General features: G+C 37.8%; 1 protein-coding gene across 1 annotated transcript in view; it reads right to left on the reverse strand.

The window, feature by feature from the left end:
* LOC127637679 (PDZ domain-containing RING finger protein 4-like) overlaps positions 1–9628 on the reverse strand; it is a 43743-nt gene extending 34115 nt beyond the window's left edge. The window contains exon 1 of the mRNA XM_052118867.1: positions 9320–9628. Within this exon, the coding sequence (XP_051974827.1) occupies positions 9320–9388 (69 nt within the window). The 5' untranslated portion in view covers positions 9389–9628. The remainder of the gene's footprint in view (positions 1–9319) is intronic.
* Between the last annotated feature and the right edge of the window lie 11992 nt (positions 9629–21620).

Genomic DNA, 21620 nt, shown 5'->3' on the forward strand with positions numbered 1-21620 from the left:
CTTATAATATATTGCACAAGTATGGACATACTGGGAACAAGTATGTAGATTTTATGGCTTGTTTTTCATTCACGTAGCGCCCATGTGTATTCACCCACTTTCGACCTAGCAGGTGGGGTAACTCAGACAGGACTCCACGATAAAGGAAGATGAATAAACTCCATAACTTCTCATAATTACAAATCAGCACTTGAGCCCAGCACTAATTACACACAAGTGTGTCTAGGGCAGACAAGCAGGTCATCCCCTGTGCGATTTCAAACAATGAACTTGTATGATCTGTTTTGCTGAAATTAGAACATAATTTCCTTCTGTGTCAGTTATGCCAGAATTTGGAAAGAAGTGTGAGAGAAGGCAATCTAAGAACAAGCTTGGGAGAATCACTGGCACTTGTGACTAGGGAACAATATAAATTTGCCACACCATCATGTTATTTGCCGTTTAAATTCAGTTTAAATTCGGAAACGACATTCACATCCCATTTTACTTCCATGATTTGATGCATTTCCGAGTGAAACAGGATTTTTAAAGAGAAAAATACTTTACCCAGTAGGAACTGATTGTAGTGCAGTTAACTCGGCATGGTCTCTAATTGACTCATTATGGTGGTTGTACAGAAGGGTTTAAAAATAAAGAGGGCTTGGTAGCGTTGAAGGAGCTCTAATATACCTGGAAAAAGCTATCCATTAGCATTCCCACTGGCAACTGCTCTGTTAGCACAGGGATCCCCAGAAGTACGTGATCTGGAGGATCCCATCTTTAGTCATGTGCACTCATTTCTAGGATTAGGTGTCATGCGACTGTTCATTCATCAATGGAAACAGATAAGGAAAAAAGTCAATATCACAATTTTGAAGGGATAGTTCACCCAAAAATGAAAATTCTCTCATCATTTACTCACTTTAAGCCATCACAGGTGTGTATGACTTTCTTCTGCTGAACACAAAAAAAGGATTTTAGTAGAATATTTCAGCTCTGTTGGTCCTCACAATGCAAGTGAATGTGGCCAAAACTTTGAAGGTCCAAAGAGCACAAAAAGGCAGCATAAAAGTAATCCATTAGACTCCAGTGGCAAAATGATAGGTAACAGATCAATATTATGTCATTTTTTAAATTCCTGCCCAGTATATTGGCAATATGTACAAAGAATGTGAATAGCATAACATTTACATTTACGCATTTGGCAGACACTTTTATCCAAAGCGACTCACAGTGCACTTATTACAGGGACAATCCCCCCGGAGCAACCTGGAGTTAAGTGCCTTGCTCAAGGGCCCAACAGTGACATCTTGGTGGTGCTTGGGCTTGAACCCCCAACCTTCTGGTCAGTAACCCTGAGCCTCAACCACTGAGCCACCACTGCCTCAAATGGAAGAAGAATGTGAAAGTGGATATTTATAGTATAAAAGGTCTTAAATATTGATCTGTTTCTCACCAACACCTATTGTATCTCTTCTGAAGACATGGATTAAACCATTGGAGTCTTATGGATTAATTTTATGCTGCTTTTATGCTGCTTTTATCTGCTTTTTAGAGCTACAAATTTCTTCTATTTTTCTAAAAATATTTTTCTTTTGTTCAGCAGAAGATAGAAAGTCATAAACATCTGGGATGACACGAGGGTGAGTAAAATATGGGAGAATTTCCATTTTTGGGTGAACCATCCCTTTAAGAGCCCTTAAAAAATAATCTCTCACTGGAAATTGATTTACAAAATTGTAATGAAATAATTATGATTTAAATGTTTCTTGGAAAAGAAAAATATTCATAAGAAAACACAGCTACTTTTGAATAGCTGTCAATGGGTAAACACACTTTTTGACATCATATGGTGTAGTTCCAGCATAGTTCCAGGATGGTGGAGACCTCTTAACTAGATACTTTCTGACCCCCTGGTGTTGTCAGTGATAAAGAATGTCATTTAATTATGGGGTAAACTGTTACATTTTGATGAAAGTTGATGAAAACAGACATAATCTCTTGTTCTTTTTATGTAAAAAGGTTTGATGTCCTATACAGACAAGCTCACAACATTCAGAATGCAAAGCTCCCTCACCAGTCCACTCAACATTTATTGAAACTAAGTTGCAAAAATGGGTCATTCAGAAATCTTCATGATTATAATATCACAACTGTATGCACGTTAACATGACCATCCACATTAATTTACTTGTACTACAGTGAACATTTTTATAGCGAATAAAAATTATAATTTGACCCTTTTTGGCCACGCTAGCAGGTGGTGTATGTGCGAAGAGGATTGAAAAGAGCAGACAGAGGGGCTCATCGTAAAGAACTCCAGTTAGAGATTCTGGCTGGTCGAGTTGGTTTGCAATTCGAATGTAAAGGTCAAGCCTATACTTTTTAAAATGAAATAACATAAAAAAGAAAGGTCACTTCATAATTTCACTCGAGAGACTCTCATACAGTACCCAGATCACAGAAGTATAAAATTCAAGGAAACTCAATCTGGTCAAGTTGAAGAAACAGTTCTCTGGTAACAGGAATGCAATGACCCTTTAGGGACTTCATATCATAATCAATGTCATAAAAACAGGGTCCAAAATATTTTGCCACACCTGCCAGTGGAGGAAAATATATATTAAATGTATGCATAAATAATTCTTAAAGGCCATTAAACTGCATTTTTGTTAAAACTGTGATTCCTCCTTTTCTTTTGGTGGCTTAATAAATTCCATATATGTTTTGCCACATGATCTGTCCACTGAGGTAAAAGCTGTAAGAAGTCTCAAGAGGTGCAAAAGATGTTTTTTCTAGTAGGCAGTTTGTAGACAGCGCATAATAAAATTGGTGAATTTATTTGCTCGCCAAAAAACAATTTTTTATGTGCTTGGAAAGTTAACTTTGGACCCTACAATATATATATTAATAACAAAAGTCCTTATCTTTCATAGTTATAGATAATTATAATTATCACAATTCTCATAAATATGTTGATTCTCATGAGAAATGTTCATAATTCACATAAAAAAAAAAAAACAAGGAACTGTCATAAATCTGTTCTTGTTCACTTTTTAAAGCTAATGTTACCTTGCACCATCAATATAAAAACAAATGATATTCAGTGTCTAATAGCAGTAGGTAATACTGTGTGTGTCTGTCTGGTAAGGAAGATCAGTGGCTGTGTAAATTACATTAGACAGGGGGTCTAGATAAGGTCATCTGCTTTCTTTCCCACACAACATATAAGGAGAAAAAGATGAACTCAGCATCTGCTATATCAATGAAGCAGAAAATCACCCAGACCACAAGAGACAGAGAGAGAAGTCTATTTTTTATCAATAATTATGCAAGCATTCCATCCATGCTAAAGCCAAGAAGAATTATATGAGTTTTAAATGAGATTTCCATCTTTCAAACACACATATGTTTTACCAGGGCTGGAGATGAAAGGGTCTGCTGAAATGATCACCACACTGCCTGTGCTATTTGTAAGGCTTATCGTCCATTATGGTCACAAGATCAATCAAAGCTAGATGTTTTCTGTCTTTGCCCTTTTTTGCTGTGCACTCATCTCGTTTCATCAGCAAGGAGCATCATTCAGAGGGGACATCGCTCCGGGACAGGAAAATGTATAATGTTTGAAAAGACAGACAGGGGATGTTGCCCAATGGTGACAATGGCAATAAAGAGACATTTATTCACTCAGTCACTCAGCACGCCCTGGATCCGAACTTGAAGCTTCAGGTGTGGTAGTCAGCATCTTTACTTGCTGAGCTACACAGGCCCCCAGTCCGATGATTCTTTTGTTTTTATTAGTCAAAAGACAGAAATGAAACAATTAAAATCGGTTCAACATATTAGAACATATTATCAAACCAAAAAATTATCAATATCTGTATCAGTTCGTCTTTACCCAAAAGTCAATCCTACATACACACAAAAGGCAGTTCCTTTTGGCTCTCTAAAGATTGTCCTCCATCTGGACACCCATTAAAATTCAAGGCTGTGATATACTGACAGCCCAATTCACTCACACAGATCCAGATCCATATGGCTGTTAGTGCTCTCAGGATTGACACTTCCTGTTCAACCCTTGCTGTCCACCATAGGGGGCACAGAGGTAAACTGGCAATTGCCCAAAGCACAAAAGCCATTGAGACTCAGTGCCAGCAAAGTGCCAAGTTAATTCAAATACATTTTGGAGCAGATTTTTTTTTAAGCAATGTAAACTGCAAGTAATTTCCAGTTCGGTAAGACAATTTCAAATTAAAGCTGAAGTGTGTAATATCTGTGCCACAGGCACCGCTGTAAGGAATAGAACAAATTGTGACTTGTTTTCAAACAAGTTTCCCAAACCATTGGTTGAGCCAATGTTGCTTATGTATATGGGCTGGTCAGGACACTCAAACAGAGCTATTTTTTTGATAGCACTACAGTGTTCACAATTTCAGGGACATCAAATTACAAATGGCTTGAACTTATGTCCATAGTAGGCTGGAATAGCAAAAAAATATATGCTTCAGTTTTAGGGAGCTGCTTGGAGGTATCATTGATTTACCCTTTGAGAATATCTCTGAGTGAGTGAGTGAGTGAGTGAGTGAGTGAGTGAGTGAGTGAGTGATATATATCTCTTTCTCCTCCCATGCTGATCCACAGACTGGGAATGAGACAGAGCATCTGTCCCCATGCAGACACATGACCACTGCCATAAACTGCATTGCTCCACCGGGCCTCAATGTCTCAGTTCCACTCATTCGTGTAAAGAGGAGGGAGACGATCCTATATCTAGTTTAATTTTAATAGATGTCTGTCTCTGTACACTTAGTCTAGCAGTTGATCAATTCTTAGCACAAGGTGGTTGGTTAAATAAGGCATATTCAAATAAATAGCTTTAAGTAGCCATTTGCTTATAACATGTTAATAAATTAGTTTCAATTGGTTGGTAGCAACCCAAAAATGTGTTGCATGCCTGTTCTGTTAATCATGCATAATTATGATAGCAAAATAAATAGGCCTATCAAGTTGTATTACATGCAGTAGTGTAGTCTTGGGCATACGCAGGCATATTTCATATGCCCACCTATCTCTTTTAGGAATTTTGTGTATGCCCACCTGAATTAAGTGATGAGACGTGTGGCCGCAAGAACAACGAGTAGTCTTTTGACCCGGAACTTTTAAATCTACTAACGCAATGCCGCAGCTCCTTTGAGTGAATTATATATATATAACTATTTACTATCATTTTTTATCTTTTTAAATGTACAGAGATTGTCTTTAAATGTGCACGGATCTGTGGGAGCGCAACTGATGGCATGGGCAAGACATATAGTCCGACTAAGCTGATCCACCAATCAGAACATTAATTTCAGATGTGATTAGATATTTGCAGTCTCGTTCCTTGAATCTCATTTCAGTAAATATATATATATATATATATATATATATATATATATATATATATATATATATATATATATATATATATATATATATAAAACATATGCAATTAAACTTTGTAAAAATACTGTAGGTTATTGCTCTCCTGCTAGTTTTTGATGCTCTTTGCCTTTTGTCGGTGGTACCTTTTTCTCATGATATTAAATAATTTCAATTTCAAGTAGGAAAACAATTTCACTATACACAGAAAAGCTCATAATAGTACACAAATAAAACAAATAACCTTTAATTTTTATGTAGGGAATATATGGTAATACAAGATAACGTGTAAACATGAACATTACAACACTCCTACTAGCTACAATGCTTACAGTTTATTGCGTATTATGAATTAGTTTATTAGTTAGAGTAATAATAATGTATTAACAATTCTCATAGTGGCCTAATAAAAGGAACCTCACTTTTATAATTTCACAGTATGCCCACCTCTTCAGACACTACTACACCACTGAATACAAGGGAGGGTAAAAACGATTCCCATATCTTGCTGTTGGCATCAATAGCATCAATATTGAATCAAGCTTTATGGTATTTGGGCACAAACACATCTGTCCCTTGGTAGAAGTTTGCAAATTAGACAGATGCCAACATGTACAGATTGCATGACATGTCCTGATTAAAACCATAATATTAATACAGTTAGATATTTGATTTAAAGGATTTTTTGGTTCCTTTTGAACGATAAACTATTTTGGTACTGTGTCGGGTCACCACTTGATGTTCAATGTAAAATCTAGGTCCTATTTCAAAACCAGTGGAAAAACACTATTAATAAGCATCAGTAATATTGCCAATGCCCAACTGTCTCATAGGCGTTTGCTGTCTTATAAGGTAAAGAAATAAAAATGCAGAACTGGTGCAAATAAGTGTTTTGTTTTTCAAAGCTTTCATTTTGAGAGTTTAGCTAATTTCAACAAGCCTTTATGTCACCCACAAACCATACCTCACTTTTAAAGTGACAGGTATGTCATCACATATAACATATTAAACATTGAATCTAATCCATAAAGAGCATCAAATCATAAAGATTTTTTCAATTAGCTCTCTACCAGCAAAGGGATCAAATTGAGGTGAAAAATCTCAGACTAAGCTCAGACCTAAAAATCCTAAACCTGATCTTGGTGACTAAACACAAGCACGCAGCCAAGTCCTCTGAGACGGAGTTGAGAGAAAGAAAGAGAGTGCATGGGATGTCTTTGTAATATGGGTAACAAAGAACTAATACATTTCCATGGTGAGCCCGTGGAGGGGTGAACATTCACACTAAACTCATAAATCTCACAGACCACCAGGGCTAAAAGGGTTGTGCTGCCAAGAATAGTATCAAAATGGTCAAAGAGCATGACATTTCAGTGAGGATGTGTGTTTGCATCTGTGTTTGTGCACGTATATTGTTTTTGTTGTCATATCATGCATGCTTTCTCCACTTGAACTAAAAATGTTTTTGATTCCAGCTCACAAACATTAAAGCTTTAGAATTTCAATTGGTCGAACAACAGAGACTGGAAAAAATCTGAGACAACGATTCCTTGACACACTTTCGTGTCAGCCTGGGAATTCACTCCACTGAGAGTAGATCTGAATCTCATCTTCTTGCTTTAAACCTCGTAGTGCCTTTATCCTTCCTGGATTCACTGCATTATTTCTTTTTCCTCCTTTTCTATCTTACTTCTCTCCTGTCTCCTTCCCTCCCTCAGTTTTTGGTTGTCTAGAGCAGAACCCTTCTGCTAAAACAGACTTACATCAAAAGGCACCAACACATGACATGGATATAAAGTCCTCTCATGTAATTTAAGCAAACTGCAACCCTGCCAAAAACGCACAGGAAATAATTTGGTCACTACCATGCTGAAAAAAAATTGAAACTAGCCTAAGCTGGTTTTCAGGTCTTAGCTGGTCTCCCATCTTATTCAGGCTGGTCTGTTTGCTGGTTTTAGCTAGGAATGGGGCACTTCTCAGCTAGAAAGGCTGGGACACCAGCTGGCCAACCAGTTAAACCAGCTAAGCTCCAGCACAGCTAGGTGTGGAGATCAGCTAGGCAAGTTGAAGACCACCTTTGCCAGGCTAGAAGACTAGCTAGACCATCTTAAACCAGCTTGGCCATGCTAGAAGATCAGCTAGACAAGTTTATGCCAAGTTGGCCAGGCTAGAAGACCAGCTAGACAAACTTAAGCCAAGTTGGCCAGGCTAGAAGACCAGCTAGACCAGCTTGGCCAGGCTAGAAGACCAGCTAGACCAGTTTACAAAAACTTGGCCAGGCTGATTTGAAAACACCTCTTTTCTTACACACTTCATTCTATAGTGCCACCCCACAAAAGAGTAATTCCTCATCCAAATATCTCAATCACAGGCGACACAGCACCGATTAAAGCAACAGTGGGTTTTGGATTTAATTCTGTCTGAACCACAGTCACTTCAAATAGAACCCTACTGTTTTAAATCACTAGGGTTGAAAATCCTATCACCTCAAGACAGCTACCAACAGGGCTAATCTTCCATATTGGCATCCGCACAGACAAAAGGCACGTTTTACCATCTAATTATGGACCAAAGTAATTTTATACAACAGCTTAATGAGGCTGAAATCAAAGCAGTGAGAAATATTATTTTGCATGCTTGTTGTTCGGGAGACGCTGGTTTCCCTTGCAACACCAGAATATGTGTACTATAGTCATTCAGTATGGAGAGGAGAGGAGCCAAAGTTTAAGCTGGAATAAGACCAGCATCATCAACCCTAAACATGAGCAATAACTAAAAAGTAAACTGATCTTCCATCAATGTACTGCACAAAAGCACACACTACCTGTGCTGAGCTGATGAACGAACTGTGCAAGCATAATGCAGCTTCAGTGGGGATCAACTAAGCAGGCAAGGCTTTGGAAAATGTGTTATTATTTTAAAAAATTGCTTTAGCTAGAAAAAAATATTTTCAGTTTCCTCATTTAATCTATTTTGTAGAGACTTTTGATCCCATTTCTGGAGTCAACTTAGGCTTCTTCCTTCTTTTACCCACCCAGGTATCTCTCACATGAACCCACATACTAAAAAAGCAATGTGCGCAATCCTACAATCCTCAACCTTCTACCTGCAAGCATCTCGTATAACAGTTGTCTAAATCAATGAGCATATGAGCACTGGTGTTAAGGGTGTGTGCAGCAAAACTTCCTTTGATCACTGACAAATGCTTCTAGGTAAGTCACCAATTCTGCTGGGCATTTCTCAACATTCACAACAACCTTCAAGATCCCTTGAAGAACTACAAATACTAGGACTGTGCTGTTCAAAAAAAAAAAAAAAAAAACCTATTAGATTGCTTATTTGATTGCTTAGTTTCCCAATCCTGGTTCCAATCCTCGACTACCCCAACAATGGACATTTTAGATCCATTATTTGATACACCCACTTTAGATCATGTTGCCTCTACTAAATATCTGAAGAGTTGAATGAGGTGTGTTAGATGAGGGAGACATCGGCACTCCAGGACCAGAATTGGGAAACAGTGGCTGGCATACTACCATACTACTCTCACTATTTGTGCCATATAGAGCTAGAGTATATGGTAGTATGCCATCCCGAACTCAGCCACTGTCTTAGAAGATACTTTTAGTATCAGTTTAGATACTTCTTGTTTTCTTGCACCTCTTCCTTGTAGTAATTGCACCTCCTTGTATTATTCTCAATTGTAAGTCTTTTGGATAATAGCATTTGCTAAATGAATAAATGTTTCTATTCAATCTAACAGAGTATTACTGAGAAGAAAACATCCATAAGATATCTCTAGTGTACATAAAAACCTGTGGTTTCTCCCGTAGAAGTCCCATCTGATCTTCTTACCTCACTATCTAACTCTAGTTCTCCAGCTCTCATATTAAGGAGTGGATTAAAGACATGGACTCACCTGCGCAATCTCATACAGCAGCTTGTAATGTTCTTCTCTCTTCTGCAGCGTGCACAGGTTACAGCCCATCGTGTCGTCTTGGGTCCCCCAACCGATCTCTGACAACAGTGCACGCGCGCACACACACTCTGGGGAGTTCCCTCAAACGTGGAGTAACGTATCTCATCAGTGGTACCTCTCGCCCTCCTTCTTTGTGTTAAAATCATACACTCACCGGCCTGCCCAATATTGTAGAATTCCTTTTGAATGAGTGTGAGTGAGTGCGTGTGTAAGACGAGTACAGTGTGATATGTTTCGTGTCTCCCTGTCTCTCTCTCTCATCCACACTAGTCGACCAGCAGTCATCCACACACGCTGTATTCCACCCATTCATAGAGACACACCCCCCTTCTCTCACTCAACCATCTCTCTCTCTCCCCCTCTATCTCTCGGTTCCTCCCTCTCTCTATCTAAAGCTCATTGCACTTGACTACACCACATAGTCATGAATTATAATGAGTATCTGGTGGTTATTCATAAAAGATGGTGTGTAGAAGGCACCGTGAGTGTTAACTGGGTAGTTATTATAAGGCATTAAATAAGGTGATAAAGACTAAAAATGGATCGGTGTTCAGATGTACTCACTGGTTTATTAATGCTATTTATAGGTATGTTTATATGCCTTTTTGTTTCACAGATATAAGTGTATGCTAAAAAATATATTTGTGAAAAGTGGAAAGGGTCCACAATGGACCGACTGCTATTGATTGTCCTCAAATTAGTTTCCTGAAAAACAGTGAGAGAAAGAGAGAGGCTTGTGTTGTATACCATAGAGGCAAGTGTCCACTGGCTGTGAGAAAGCTCTCTTGAGAAGCATTAATCCGATTTGCAGAGCTTCAATTTCACTCAGCAGGTCTGGAGAGGATCTGAGCCAACTTTGCCCCAACTGGAGCTTCGCTTTCCTAAGCTCACCACCCCCCAGCCTTCCACTGCACGTGTCTGGACATACTGAATGCTGGAAGGTGCTTAATAACTTTTCTCTCCTTTCATCTATAAGTCTATTCATACAGCCTAGAGTTAGAGGTTTTAAAGGGATGGTTCACTCAAAAATAGAAAATTCTGTCAATATTTACAGTGCTTACACTCATGTTGAGATGTTAGACAGAATGCCAGCCTCAGTCAATGGAAGAGAGATAGCCATAATGATTTGGAAAAACATGAGTGTGAGTAAATTATGACATGTTTTCTTTTTCTTTCTTTTTTCAAATAATTTTTTTATAGAAATTACTGTATAGTTCATAAGGTAGTCGGTAAAGTTACAAATCTTATCTATGTACTTATTCAATTACAAAATATCATCTAGAGCTAGAAATTGATCAATACTCAGAGCCATTAAGCATCAAAGGGATTCTTTTCAATTCAATCCCATTCCATTTCATTCTGTTCCATTCAATACAGTTTCATTCCATTCTACTCTGTTCCACTTCAAAGTTTTAATCCATATTCACCAAGGAGGGAAAGGTCATCTGTGGAAAACATCAGCTACCTACATCAAGGGTCACTGAAGATGACCTCCTAAAGGTGACATCATCAGTGATACAGAAGAGGTGACCTCTTGTTTCTGTTGAACCTTGTGGAGCCCTGACACTGCAGTCATGTGCTTAATGCCATCATAGCATTTCTGAGGGTGAGAGGTTAACCATGTGTCTTTGAATTATAACATGAGTACAAATAAACAGAAGCAGTGATTTAAAATGCAATATGGTGACACAAGCATGTAACCACATCTTTGGGGTTGTGGGTGGGTTCTAATAAAAAACATTCCATTGGGTTAGATGAGTCCACCTTAATGTTTACTGTAGGAATGTAGATATAGACTAGTCTGTTGCTGATGCTGGAACATTTAGATGACTTATCAGTCTTAGAAAGGCCTGTAAATTGGGCTGGTTCTGAGTTCACCCGAACCCTGATTTGATGCTTTTTTGCGGGAGTCTAGATAAGATTAATTCTTGCTTTCAAAAACAGTTATACAAAGCACAATTAAATGAAACAGGGTCCTTGAGACTTGTTTTTTTAAGAGTTGGTAATTATACTTATCATGCCATCATAAACAATCAATGTTCATGGCAGGATGCTCAAAAAACTAAACAAAACAAAAAGCTCAAGACGTGACGCAACTGCCAATGATGTCCATTTAAATGCGTATGGCTGGAGCGATAAATGCAATGAATGTAAATATACAGACTTTCATGGTGCAAACTATCTAACAGAAGTACATGGATGGATGGATATGTGGATGGATGGATGGATGGATGGATGGATGGATGGATGGATGCACAGCATGATAATTAATGCACTGCTGCTAAAATGACCAAAAATAAAAAATAAATGTATAAGAAACTATGCAGATAAACTTGTAAACCTCAGTTATTGACTGGTTGTTAGACGACAAGTTGACCATTGTGAGTCTACAGTGGTTACAGTCCTACTGTAACATGGTTATTACACAAAATGTCAAAACTGTAATTCACAAATATGCCAAGAATTTTGGTAATTTCAGCTATGGTAAAAACATTTTCAATTGCTTGTGTATGTCAGTCAGTTAGAATAAGCATTCATACTTGCAAAGTGTTTTTATCAATATGCTCAAAGCAGCAGGGGTGCACAATCTTTCATGTAATACTCAGGTATGTAGAGAATTACACCTTTATTCTTTCACTAGAAATGGCAGGGGAAGATGTGAAATGCTCTTCAGAGTGGCATTTACACAGTTAAGACGAGTCATCAGTTTACAGACACAAAATCCTGCAGACTCTCACATCACCATCTGGACATCTGTTCCCTTTGAGTATGATACGTGTTTTTGAGAATTCTATGTGTTAAAATTATAAATAAGTAAAGTTAATTACACTTTAAAGCCAGTAATCATTGCACAAATGCCTATTAGATAATCTTTCCCCATTAGGAATTCTATGATGACAATGATACATAAATGATATATATTATTTAAAGGCTATTCGAGACCTTCAACATGTTGAAGTGTGTGAACAACTTTAAATGGCGTTCACACTGCACATGCACATGAAAATAGTGACTAAAATTACTCACACTGTACAGGTGGTGTTTGAATGGAGATATCAGAAGGACTGAGGGCTAATGTTCCATGTATCTCAATGACCAAAAAACATAAATTAATAAAACTTATGAATAATTAATTAGAGCAAAAGCTCCAGTAGAGCTGTTGTTGGAGCCCATATGGAGGCTGATACTTCAAACAATGATCATGTTCAAAATGTCTGAATATCTCAGGGATCAAGAGTTTTTTAACAAAAATGACAGAATTCATACAATATGTGATGACAATATGCCGTATAAAATTATTAAATTAGGGCTGTCAATCAATACAAATTTTGTATCTAATTAATTACCCAACATGCCGATTAATTAATCAAATTAAATCGCAATTAATTGTATACATATTTATTTGCTGAAGATGCGACCAAATAAAGATAATTCATATAAATAATGCATAATAATAATAATAATACGTAGGGCCTATAATAAATACATTATACAGATTGAAATATCAGTTTGAAGTAAATTGCATTATTGTGGCAGAAAAATAAAACATTGATTAGACAATTGAAAAAGAGGCTTAAGAACGTATTGTTTGTTTTATTGTTATATCAATGAACAAGCCTACAGTTGACAGAAATCTGTATTGCATTGAGTTTGTCAATGTGTCCAATTCTCACTGTATGCATTCTTACATTCAGTCTGTGCAATTTTTTATTGTTGCTCTATGTACGGTCGTGTTTGGAGCATTTCACTGGTATTCAGCGACATAAATGCTGCATTTTTTGGATGCTTTTGAAAACCATGTCTCAAGATTTCTGTTTGCTGTTGTGTTTCCACTGTGAGCAGTTCTCATTTTCTGTGGCTGCACTGCTTGTGAGGTTTGGTGAGACATGCTCTCACCTATCGGCATGGCTTGTAAAAAAGATGTACTTCAAGCTTGAATTGCTCATATGGTAGGAAAATCTGTACTTTCATTATGGAATTTTTGTATGTGCATTGGGCATGACTAATCACGTAAATTTTTTCTCTACGTTATTTTTTATATAAGTAATCGCACTAAAATATAGAGTTCTTTAAAATATAGAGATAACCTGAACCCTGGCTACTTCTAGATCCCATGGCACATTCATAGATCATATGAAGGTGCCAGTGGATCTTTGGCCCTAATATGTGCAGCCAAACTCACTCACTGCATTCTGACCTCTCATCTGCAACACATAGCTGAGTCTCACTTTACACTGCAGTTTCAATGACCTCCATAGAGTGTCCAACCCACACACACACTTATCCAGACACAACCTGGTCTCCATGGACCCTACCAGTGGGGGCCTAAGGGCATGATAAACCACAAACACGCACTGCTGGAGCCTTATTCCATGTCTGATGTTTTAACTTAATAGACCAGTTCTCATAAAATGCATAATGGGGCTTCCCTCTGGTGCCTCCTGCAGCTTCCACTCTCAGGTGGTTGAATTGAAAACAGCACTGGAGGGTCTCTTTACAGCCAAACAGCATCTGTGTCAAACGTGAGGTGCCTTCAATTAAGAACTGAAATAAACTGGTCACTATGGTCGAGATGGCTATGATTTCATTTGAACAGAAGGTCTATGGTAAACTAATGCCATTTTCTGTCTCACTGCCTCTGCCTGCCCCTCTAAACTTATCTTCATCTCCCTCTTCTGATTAGTTGATCGTCCGGTTGGTGTCAGATTGCTCGTAACCAGCTGTCTGAAGATGCACCATGTTTGCCCTACATTTATTGTCTTAAATGAACCAATAGGAATTGAGCTCCATTTCCATGTGTCTGTGGGTGAATCTCAAAAAGAACATAACTGGGTCATATTTTATTTCAAAATAAAAGGAAAATGGGAAATAAGCAATTATATGCTTAAATATAACTTGTTTAAATTCTATTAATGATATTGATATAACTGAAATCAATATCAATATCTTACAGTAATTCAATTATATATACAGTTGAAGTCAAAAGTCAGTTTTTCACAATTCCTTACATTTAATCGTAGAAAACATTCCCTGTCTTAGGTCAGTTAGGACCACTACTTTATTTTAAGAATGTGAAATGTCAGGGGCCTGGGTAACTCAGTGGTAAAGATGCTGGCTACTACCCCTAGAGTTCGTGAGTTTGAATCCCAGGGCATGCTGAGTGACTCCAGCCAGGTCTCCTAAGCAACCAAATTGGCCCAGTTGCTAGGGAGGGTAGAGTCACACAGGGTAACCTTTTCATGGTCACTAAATGTGGTTCTCGCTCTCGGTGGGGCGCGTGGTGCGTTGTGCGTGGATGCCGCAGAGAATAGCGTGAAGCCCCCACACATGCTACGTCTCCATTGTAATGTGCTCAACAAGTCACGTGATAAGATGCGTGGATTGTCGGTCTCAGACACGGAGGCAACTGAGATTCATCCTCCACAACCTGGATTGAAGCGATCGCTACGATACCACGAGGACTTAGAGTGCATTTGGAATTGGGGAGAAAAGGGTAAAAAGATAAAAAATAAATAAATTGAAATGTCAGAATAATAGTAGAGAGAATTATTTATTTAAGCTTTTATTTCTTTCATCTCATTCCCAGTGGGTCAGAAGTTTACATACACTTTGTTAGTATTTGGTAGCATTGCCTTTCTAGAATTTTCCTTCCTCGCGATGCCATCTATTTTGTGAAGTGCACCAGTCCTTCCTGTAGCAAAGCACCCCCACAATATAATGATGCCACCCCCATGCTTCAAGGTTGGGACGGTGTTCTTGCATGCCTTACCCTTTTTCCATTATGGCCAAACAGTTAAATTTTTGTTTCATAAGACCAGAGGAAATTTCAACAAAATGTAAGCTCTTTGTCCCCATGTGGACTTGCGGTCTTTTTTATGGTGGTTGTGGAGCAGTGGTTTCTTCCTTGCTGAGCAGCCTTTAAGGTCATGTCGATATAGGGGTTGTATTACTGTGGATATAGATACTTGTCTACCTGTTTCCTCCAGCATCTTCACAAGGTCCTTTGCTGTTGTTCTGGGATTGATTTGCACTTTTCGTACCAATCTACATTCATCTCTAAGAGATAGAATTTGTCTCCTTCCTGAGCGGTATGATGGCTATGTGGTCCCATGAGGTTTACACTTGCTAACAATTGTTTGTACAGATGAATGTGGTACCTTTCACAGACATTTGGAAATTGCTCCCAAGGATGAACCAGACTTGTGGAGGTCCTCAATTTTTTTCAGATTTTTTTTCTGGCTGATTTCTTTTCATTTGCCCATGATGTCAAGCAAAGAGACATTGAGTTAAAATACATCCAGAGGTACACCTCTAATTGACTCTAATTAGCCAATTAGCCTATCAGAAGCTAATTGGCTAAATGCCCAAAGGCTTGACATAATTCTCTGGAGTTGTCCAAGCTGCTTAAAGGCACAGTTCACAACTGGAATTGTGATATAGTCAGCTAAAAGTGAAACAATCTGTCTGTAAACAATTGTTGTAAAAATTACTTATGTCCTAAACAACTTGACAAATGTATAGTTTGCTAATATGAATTATATGGAGTGGTTAAAAAATGAGTTTTAATAAATTTCACCTAAGAGTATGTAAACTGTATTATTAAAAGTTGTATATAAATATAAAGAAATATAATATCACTCACAAAAAGGAATAAATAAATAGTATTTTGCTCTCTTTTAGCTTCTTTTTAATTAAATGTTTTATATAGTTTAATATTCATATTTATAATACTTGTTATATTAAATATTTATGATTAAAATGTTTAAAATAGTAAAAAAAAACAAAAAACAATCCTGTCCTTTTTATTTAAAATCAACATAAATTAAAGGCAATACAAAAAATACATCCTTGGTGTATACCAGTGTTATTACAGTTAACAAAATTAAAATAAAACATAAAAAAACATGTTAACTAAAATAAAAATAATTAAATTGAATTGATTTGACAAACTAAAACTACACTAAAATACCTTTTCTTAACTCCAAAATGAACTAAAAAAACAAAAAAAACAAAAGGATCTCGGATTCATTTCAATTTCAGTTTAGTTTTAGTTTTGGGCAAAGTTGGACACTTTTGGAAATTTTACATTTACAATTAAGTAAACCATTTTATTTACATTGTATATATTAGCCAGCAGGTGGTGGCAAAAGCTAATTTTCATGTGTAATAGGAGGCAGTTAGGTGACATAAATTTTTTGATTTCGCATCAGCCAGTGTTTACATACAGCACTCCGTGATCGCTCGTATTACTACTAAGGCTAGAAAATAGCTTTAAACGGCTTTAAACAAACAACTTCAGCATTACAGCAGACTAATTAATTACACACACTGAAGGCACTTACCTGTTATCAGACTTTCCACATTGGAGTGTGCACACTGTTTAAAATGGCGGAGGACATTGTGGTTTCTATAGTGAATGACTCTTGTGCACCGGCTACCATGAAATAGGGAGAAAACCCCCTGCTTGGACGGCTATTTTTCCACTGAGAAAGCTGATCTTCAGAAAGCTGACAACATCTCTGCTTGGGTATGGCAACAGGTGATTGCACCCGCTACATCTCTCTCTCTCTCTCTCTCTCTCTCTCGATCACACACACACATACACACAAACACATACACACACACACACACACACACATCCATCCTTGTTTATCCAATAACTTGTTATAAACAGCACAAGCCGTGATACTGTTTCTGAAGTGACATTTTTGAATTACTAACGAATGTTTGGAGGCATCATTTGGTTTGAACCAGCAACGGCAGATTATGATCCACCACGTAATAAAGTAGTTCCATGCACAAATGTGTTTTTATACTGTACTCAGTTTTTCCTATTTTTTTGATTTACTTGTTCATTGAACTGTTGTATATAAGCAATATCACACTCGCAATCGTGCTATATGGCCCTAAATCAGCACTGCTGTGATTATCTACAGCACTCGTCTTGCGGCCTCGTGCCTGCTGCCGAATCACAGCAGTGCTGATGTAGGGCCATTTTGCACTCTTGCTCATGTGATATTGCTTAAATATATATTGAGAGGTTTACTTGATTAACTAAATAAGGTCTTAAAATGATAAATTGTATATATGCAAAATATGCTTTTTTATCTCTCTGTGCTTTGCTTTTGGGGTGAATTATGACCCATGCATATGCATGTTAACAAATATGACAGCTGACAGGCTTTGAAAGATTTACTCCTGTTTATGTTTGAGTATGAGGTTATATACAATCTACAATAGCTGTTCCTCCATAATGCAGGTGCTTAACTTGATTGCCTTAGTGCATGATAGACCAAATTATATATCTTCAACCTTTCGCCAACATAAACAAAGATGACAGTTTCTCTTTCCTTGTCTCCCTTTTCTTCTTTCCTGGCCCTGCATGTTCAGTGTAATGAATCTGATCTTTATCAGAGGTGTGATTAAAAGCCAACACACTATGCATTAAAGCAGCCTAATCTAAGCTCACCCTACAGAGACAGCTTGAGATCAGATTTGTCACACTCCAGCAGGCTCCTCTCTGGGTTTAAAGGAGATATTCTGATATTCACGTGTACTTCCGTCAGGCTGGGTGGTTCCAGCTGCTTGCAATCTCCTCTTCCTCCTCAGCGGCCTGGGCGTTGCTCCATGTCTGGTCTTGTGATAAGAGGACACCTCTATTATCTCTTCTTTCCTCTCTTATCCCAAATTCAGCCATATAATCCCAAACACATAGGCTTCCCCTAAAAGCTAAACTTTAATACATTGAGCATTTACATACAAAAAGGCCTTATGCTGAAGTGAGGCAGAAGGTGGCAATCACAGTCAGTAGATCACAGTCAGTAGAGGCTTGAAATGGCGTGTGGCAACTCTCCTGAGAGAAAGTAAAACAGTAGGAGGCACATTAAGCTGAACAAGCTGGATGTAAAAGGTTTGGGTCTGGTCACAAGCTGTAGTGCTTTCTAAATTCATTTAAAACCCTCTGTCTGGGACTGGACAGCTAGTAGGAGGGTAATCAATACTCTACATAACAGTGTAGTATGGACAATGGCTTCGGTTCCCATAGATCTGGCTAAACAGATCTATAGGGCCAATCAAAACAAATTCAAACACACACACATACAAAGATACTGTGCTACTGGGCACCCCACGGCTGCAGTAAACAGTCCAATAAAACTTTCACTGGCCTTGTTCCCCAAGGGAAATAGAATCTAAAAGATACAATGGCCCATTTTGACACATTTGTGATCCAATTTTAGCACCATCATGGACAGATGTAATGGTTGGGGATTGTGCAACATAGTCATGCTTAGCCCTCTTTGGGTGTTCTTTGAAGTGTGATCAATACAAAGCTGGTTTTGACCTCTCATGCAACCATTTTGTTTAGCAATTTTTACCTCATTAATGGATGGATGGATGGATGGAGGGGGAGCGAGGATGGATGGAAGGATGCATCAGAATCTATGTAAAAAAAAATTGAATATGTAACACTTTACATTAAAGTTCTATTTGTTAACATTAGTTAATGATTACATTTCAAAACCGAAGGATGAACAATATTTTTTACAGAATTTATAAATCTTGGTAAACATAGTTTAAGCATGGGCATTCAGCAGTTCTCTAGCCAGCTTTAGCATTGCTCATCTTCGTGTACTTTAAGTACCGATGTTACAGTGGTGTTAGGTGCTATACTGCCATTTTTCTACATGGATCACCATGATCGTCTCTGCAAACCCCGTCAGTTTTGGAATATCTTTTGCATCTGGAAAATGTCAGCATTTGAGTTAATTTCTAAAGTTATTTATTACTCCTATAATATAATTGCTTTACCTAAAAACAAACTTCAGATACCAAGTGAACATGATTCTACTGTTAAGGACAGATTATTATTATTGTCCCTCATATCAATAATCTTTGGAGACTGTCTACATTACAAGTTATTTTAAAAGACAGTTATTACCTTTATTAGAGAACTGCTTAGCGTAAAAAAAAATATAAAAAAACGATATTATCTAGCGATATAGAATATTATGGTAAAGGAAATCTTATAATTGTTTTTGATTATCAATTTTAGCATGTCCATAATACTGTATTTGAAGAACTTGTTTTATTTCCAAGCAACCTATATCATAGTTTATGCAAAATCCACAACAATCACTGTACCAAGTTTTTTTGCACTAAACAAATGAATGCCTTACCGTTACCGTTTTTTGCCTTTGCCGGTCTTTCTGTCTTCTTGCTTGAAGCAAGTTGTTTCAGACCTTTTTTTGCTTCTTAGGCAGTACAGCTACTGGATCTCCTGTTGTTTCCGCTGCTTAAGCACAATAAATGATTATGTTCCATTGTGTTCTGTCACCATGACAAATTCCTTGTGTGTGTAAGCATACTTGGCAAAAAAGCTCATTCTGATTATTTTTGCTCTTCACGTCACCAAACAACAATGTTCTAAGCATAGCCAAGCATATCCATCTACACAGGCACTCAGGCAGCAGCCAATTAGCACAAGGATTCTCTTCTTTGATGTTTAGGGTCATGTGATTTCAACATGGCAAAAAACATTGAAGGGGTTCACCATCTGGATCAAACTTCACAAAAACACAATTCATTCATTAATGTGTAAAACTTTTTAAATTGGCTCCAAACTACTGAATGCACCTTTAAGTAATGTTAACATATACAACTTTTAATTGTATTACTAAAATGTATTACTTCATGTTAACATTAAACAAGACTAATAAGTGCTGTAAAATCATTGTTAGGTCACGTTAACTAACGTAGTTAATTAATGTTACTAAATACAAACTTATTGTAAAGTGTTACCATGAAAACAACACTTTATGTTGTATGTGCTGTATTTTATGGTATTACACAATTATATAGAATATACCTATATTTTAAATAACATATTAATAAAAATATATTTGGATTATATCTCATGTAAACAAATAGTGTAAATATGCTTAAACAATGACCCACAGCTGTGACATTGAATGGAGCTTGACCTGAGGTCAGGATATGAGACAGTTGAGCTGATGCTCCTCTTCAATATGCTAATAGTATGGTTGTAACAATTCGTTAGGGAGAACAAACAAACCCAAGAGCAGAGGAAACATTTATGGAATTGATTAACTACAAAAAAGCAATCACTGAGGATTTTGAGTATCCCGGCACCGGCTGCAGCAGCGAGAAGTATCCCGCGACAGGGAAGCGACAGGGAAGCGAGTTTGCTGAGGCCATGCTCGTGAACAATCCTAGAAGAGTGTGTTCGTGGGATGAGTGTGTGTTGTGGAAGTCAGGATCAGATTCGTAGAATCCTCAGTTGAAGCTAGTGAGGTGCAGAACAGCGCCCAGCTGAAGAGGGCAATACTACTCCCGACTCGTGGGCAGAGACGAGGTATCCTCCGTGGAAGACCAGCTGACATGCAGCAATACTGGAGGCAACCACACACCTGACATGCGGGCAACCAACAGATACATGAGACGGGACCAACTAAACAGAGAGAGCGAGGTTAGTACTCAACATCAAACAACAATCTAGCAAAGATACTGAGGACATGAAGGGCTTAAGGAGGGCGTGAATTAAAGTTGAACAGGTGTTGCTCCTCACGCTAACCAGTGGCATGATCAGTGTTTCCCCGGGAACAATGTTCCCATGGAAGCGAGATCATGCATGCCGGCAGTTCCTGCGAGACATGGGGAGAAAAAATGACAAAACAAGCAAAACAAATCGGCGAACTCACCGGAGCCGTCGCAATGGTGTGGTGTGGTATACTATCAGCTTACAGGCCTATCCACATCCCTGCCTGCTACACAGAAACACACACATGACCTCAGGGATAACAGACAAAATCATTCAATAAAACCTAGACACTTCTGGAGAGAAAGACACTATTGAAATGTTTTTGTGCTGCAAACAATAGCAGCTAAAGGAAAGAGCAGAGGAGGAAAGCGAATGTGGCCCTGGGGAATTATTCTGCATTTAAAAATAACCACATAAAAGCACCACACTCAAAATCTGGAACATAACAAAAATGAAGCCCTTGAAAAAAAGAATTGCTCAATATTATAAAGAGAAAAAATAAGCTAAAGCTTTCTGAGAATCACTCAACATTAAAAATTACAACATTTCTGGGAAATTAATATTACAACTCAGAATCAACCATCAAACATAACTTCTTCAATTATCACACAATTTACAGCTGAGTGGCATGAATACTCTGTAACGCTAATTTGGTTGACTAAGGTACAATTTTATGCATTT

Source organism: Xyrauchen texanus, chromosome 45, assembly GCF_025860055.1.
Source record: "Xyrauchen texanus isolate HMW12.3.18 chromosome 45, RBS_HiC_50CHRs, whole genome shotgun sequence".
Lineage (NCBI taxonomy): Eukaryota > Metazoa > Chordata > Actinopteri > Cypriniformes > Catostomidae > Xyrauchen > Xyrauchen texanus.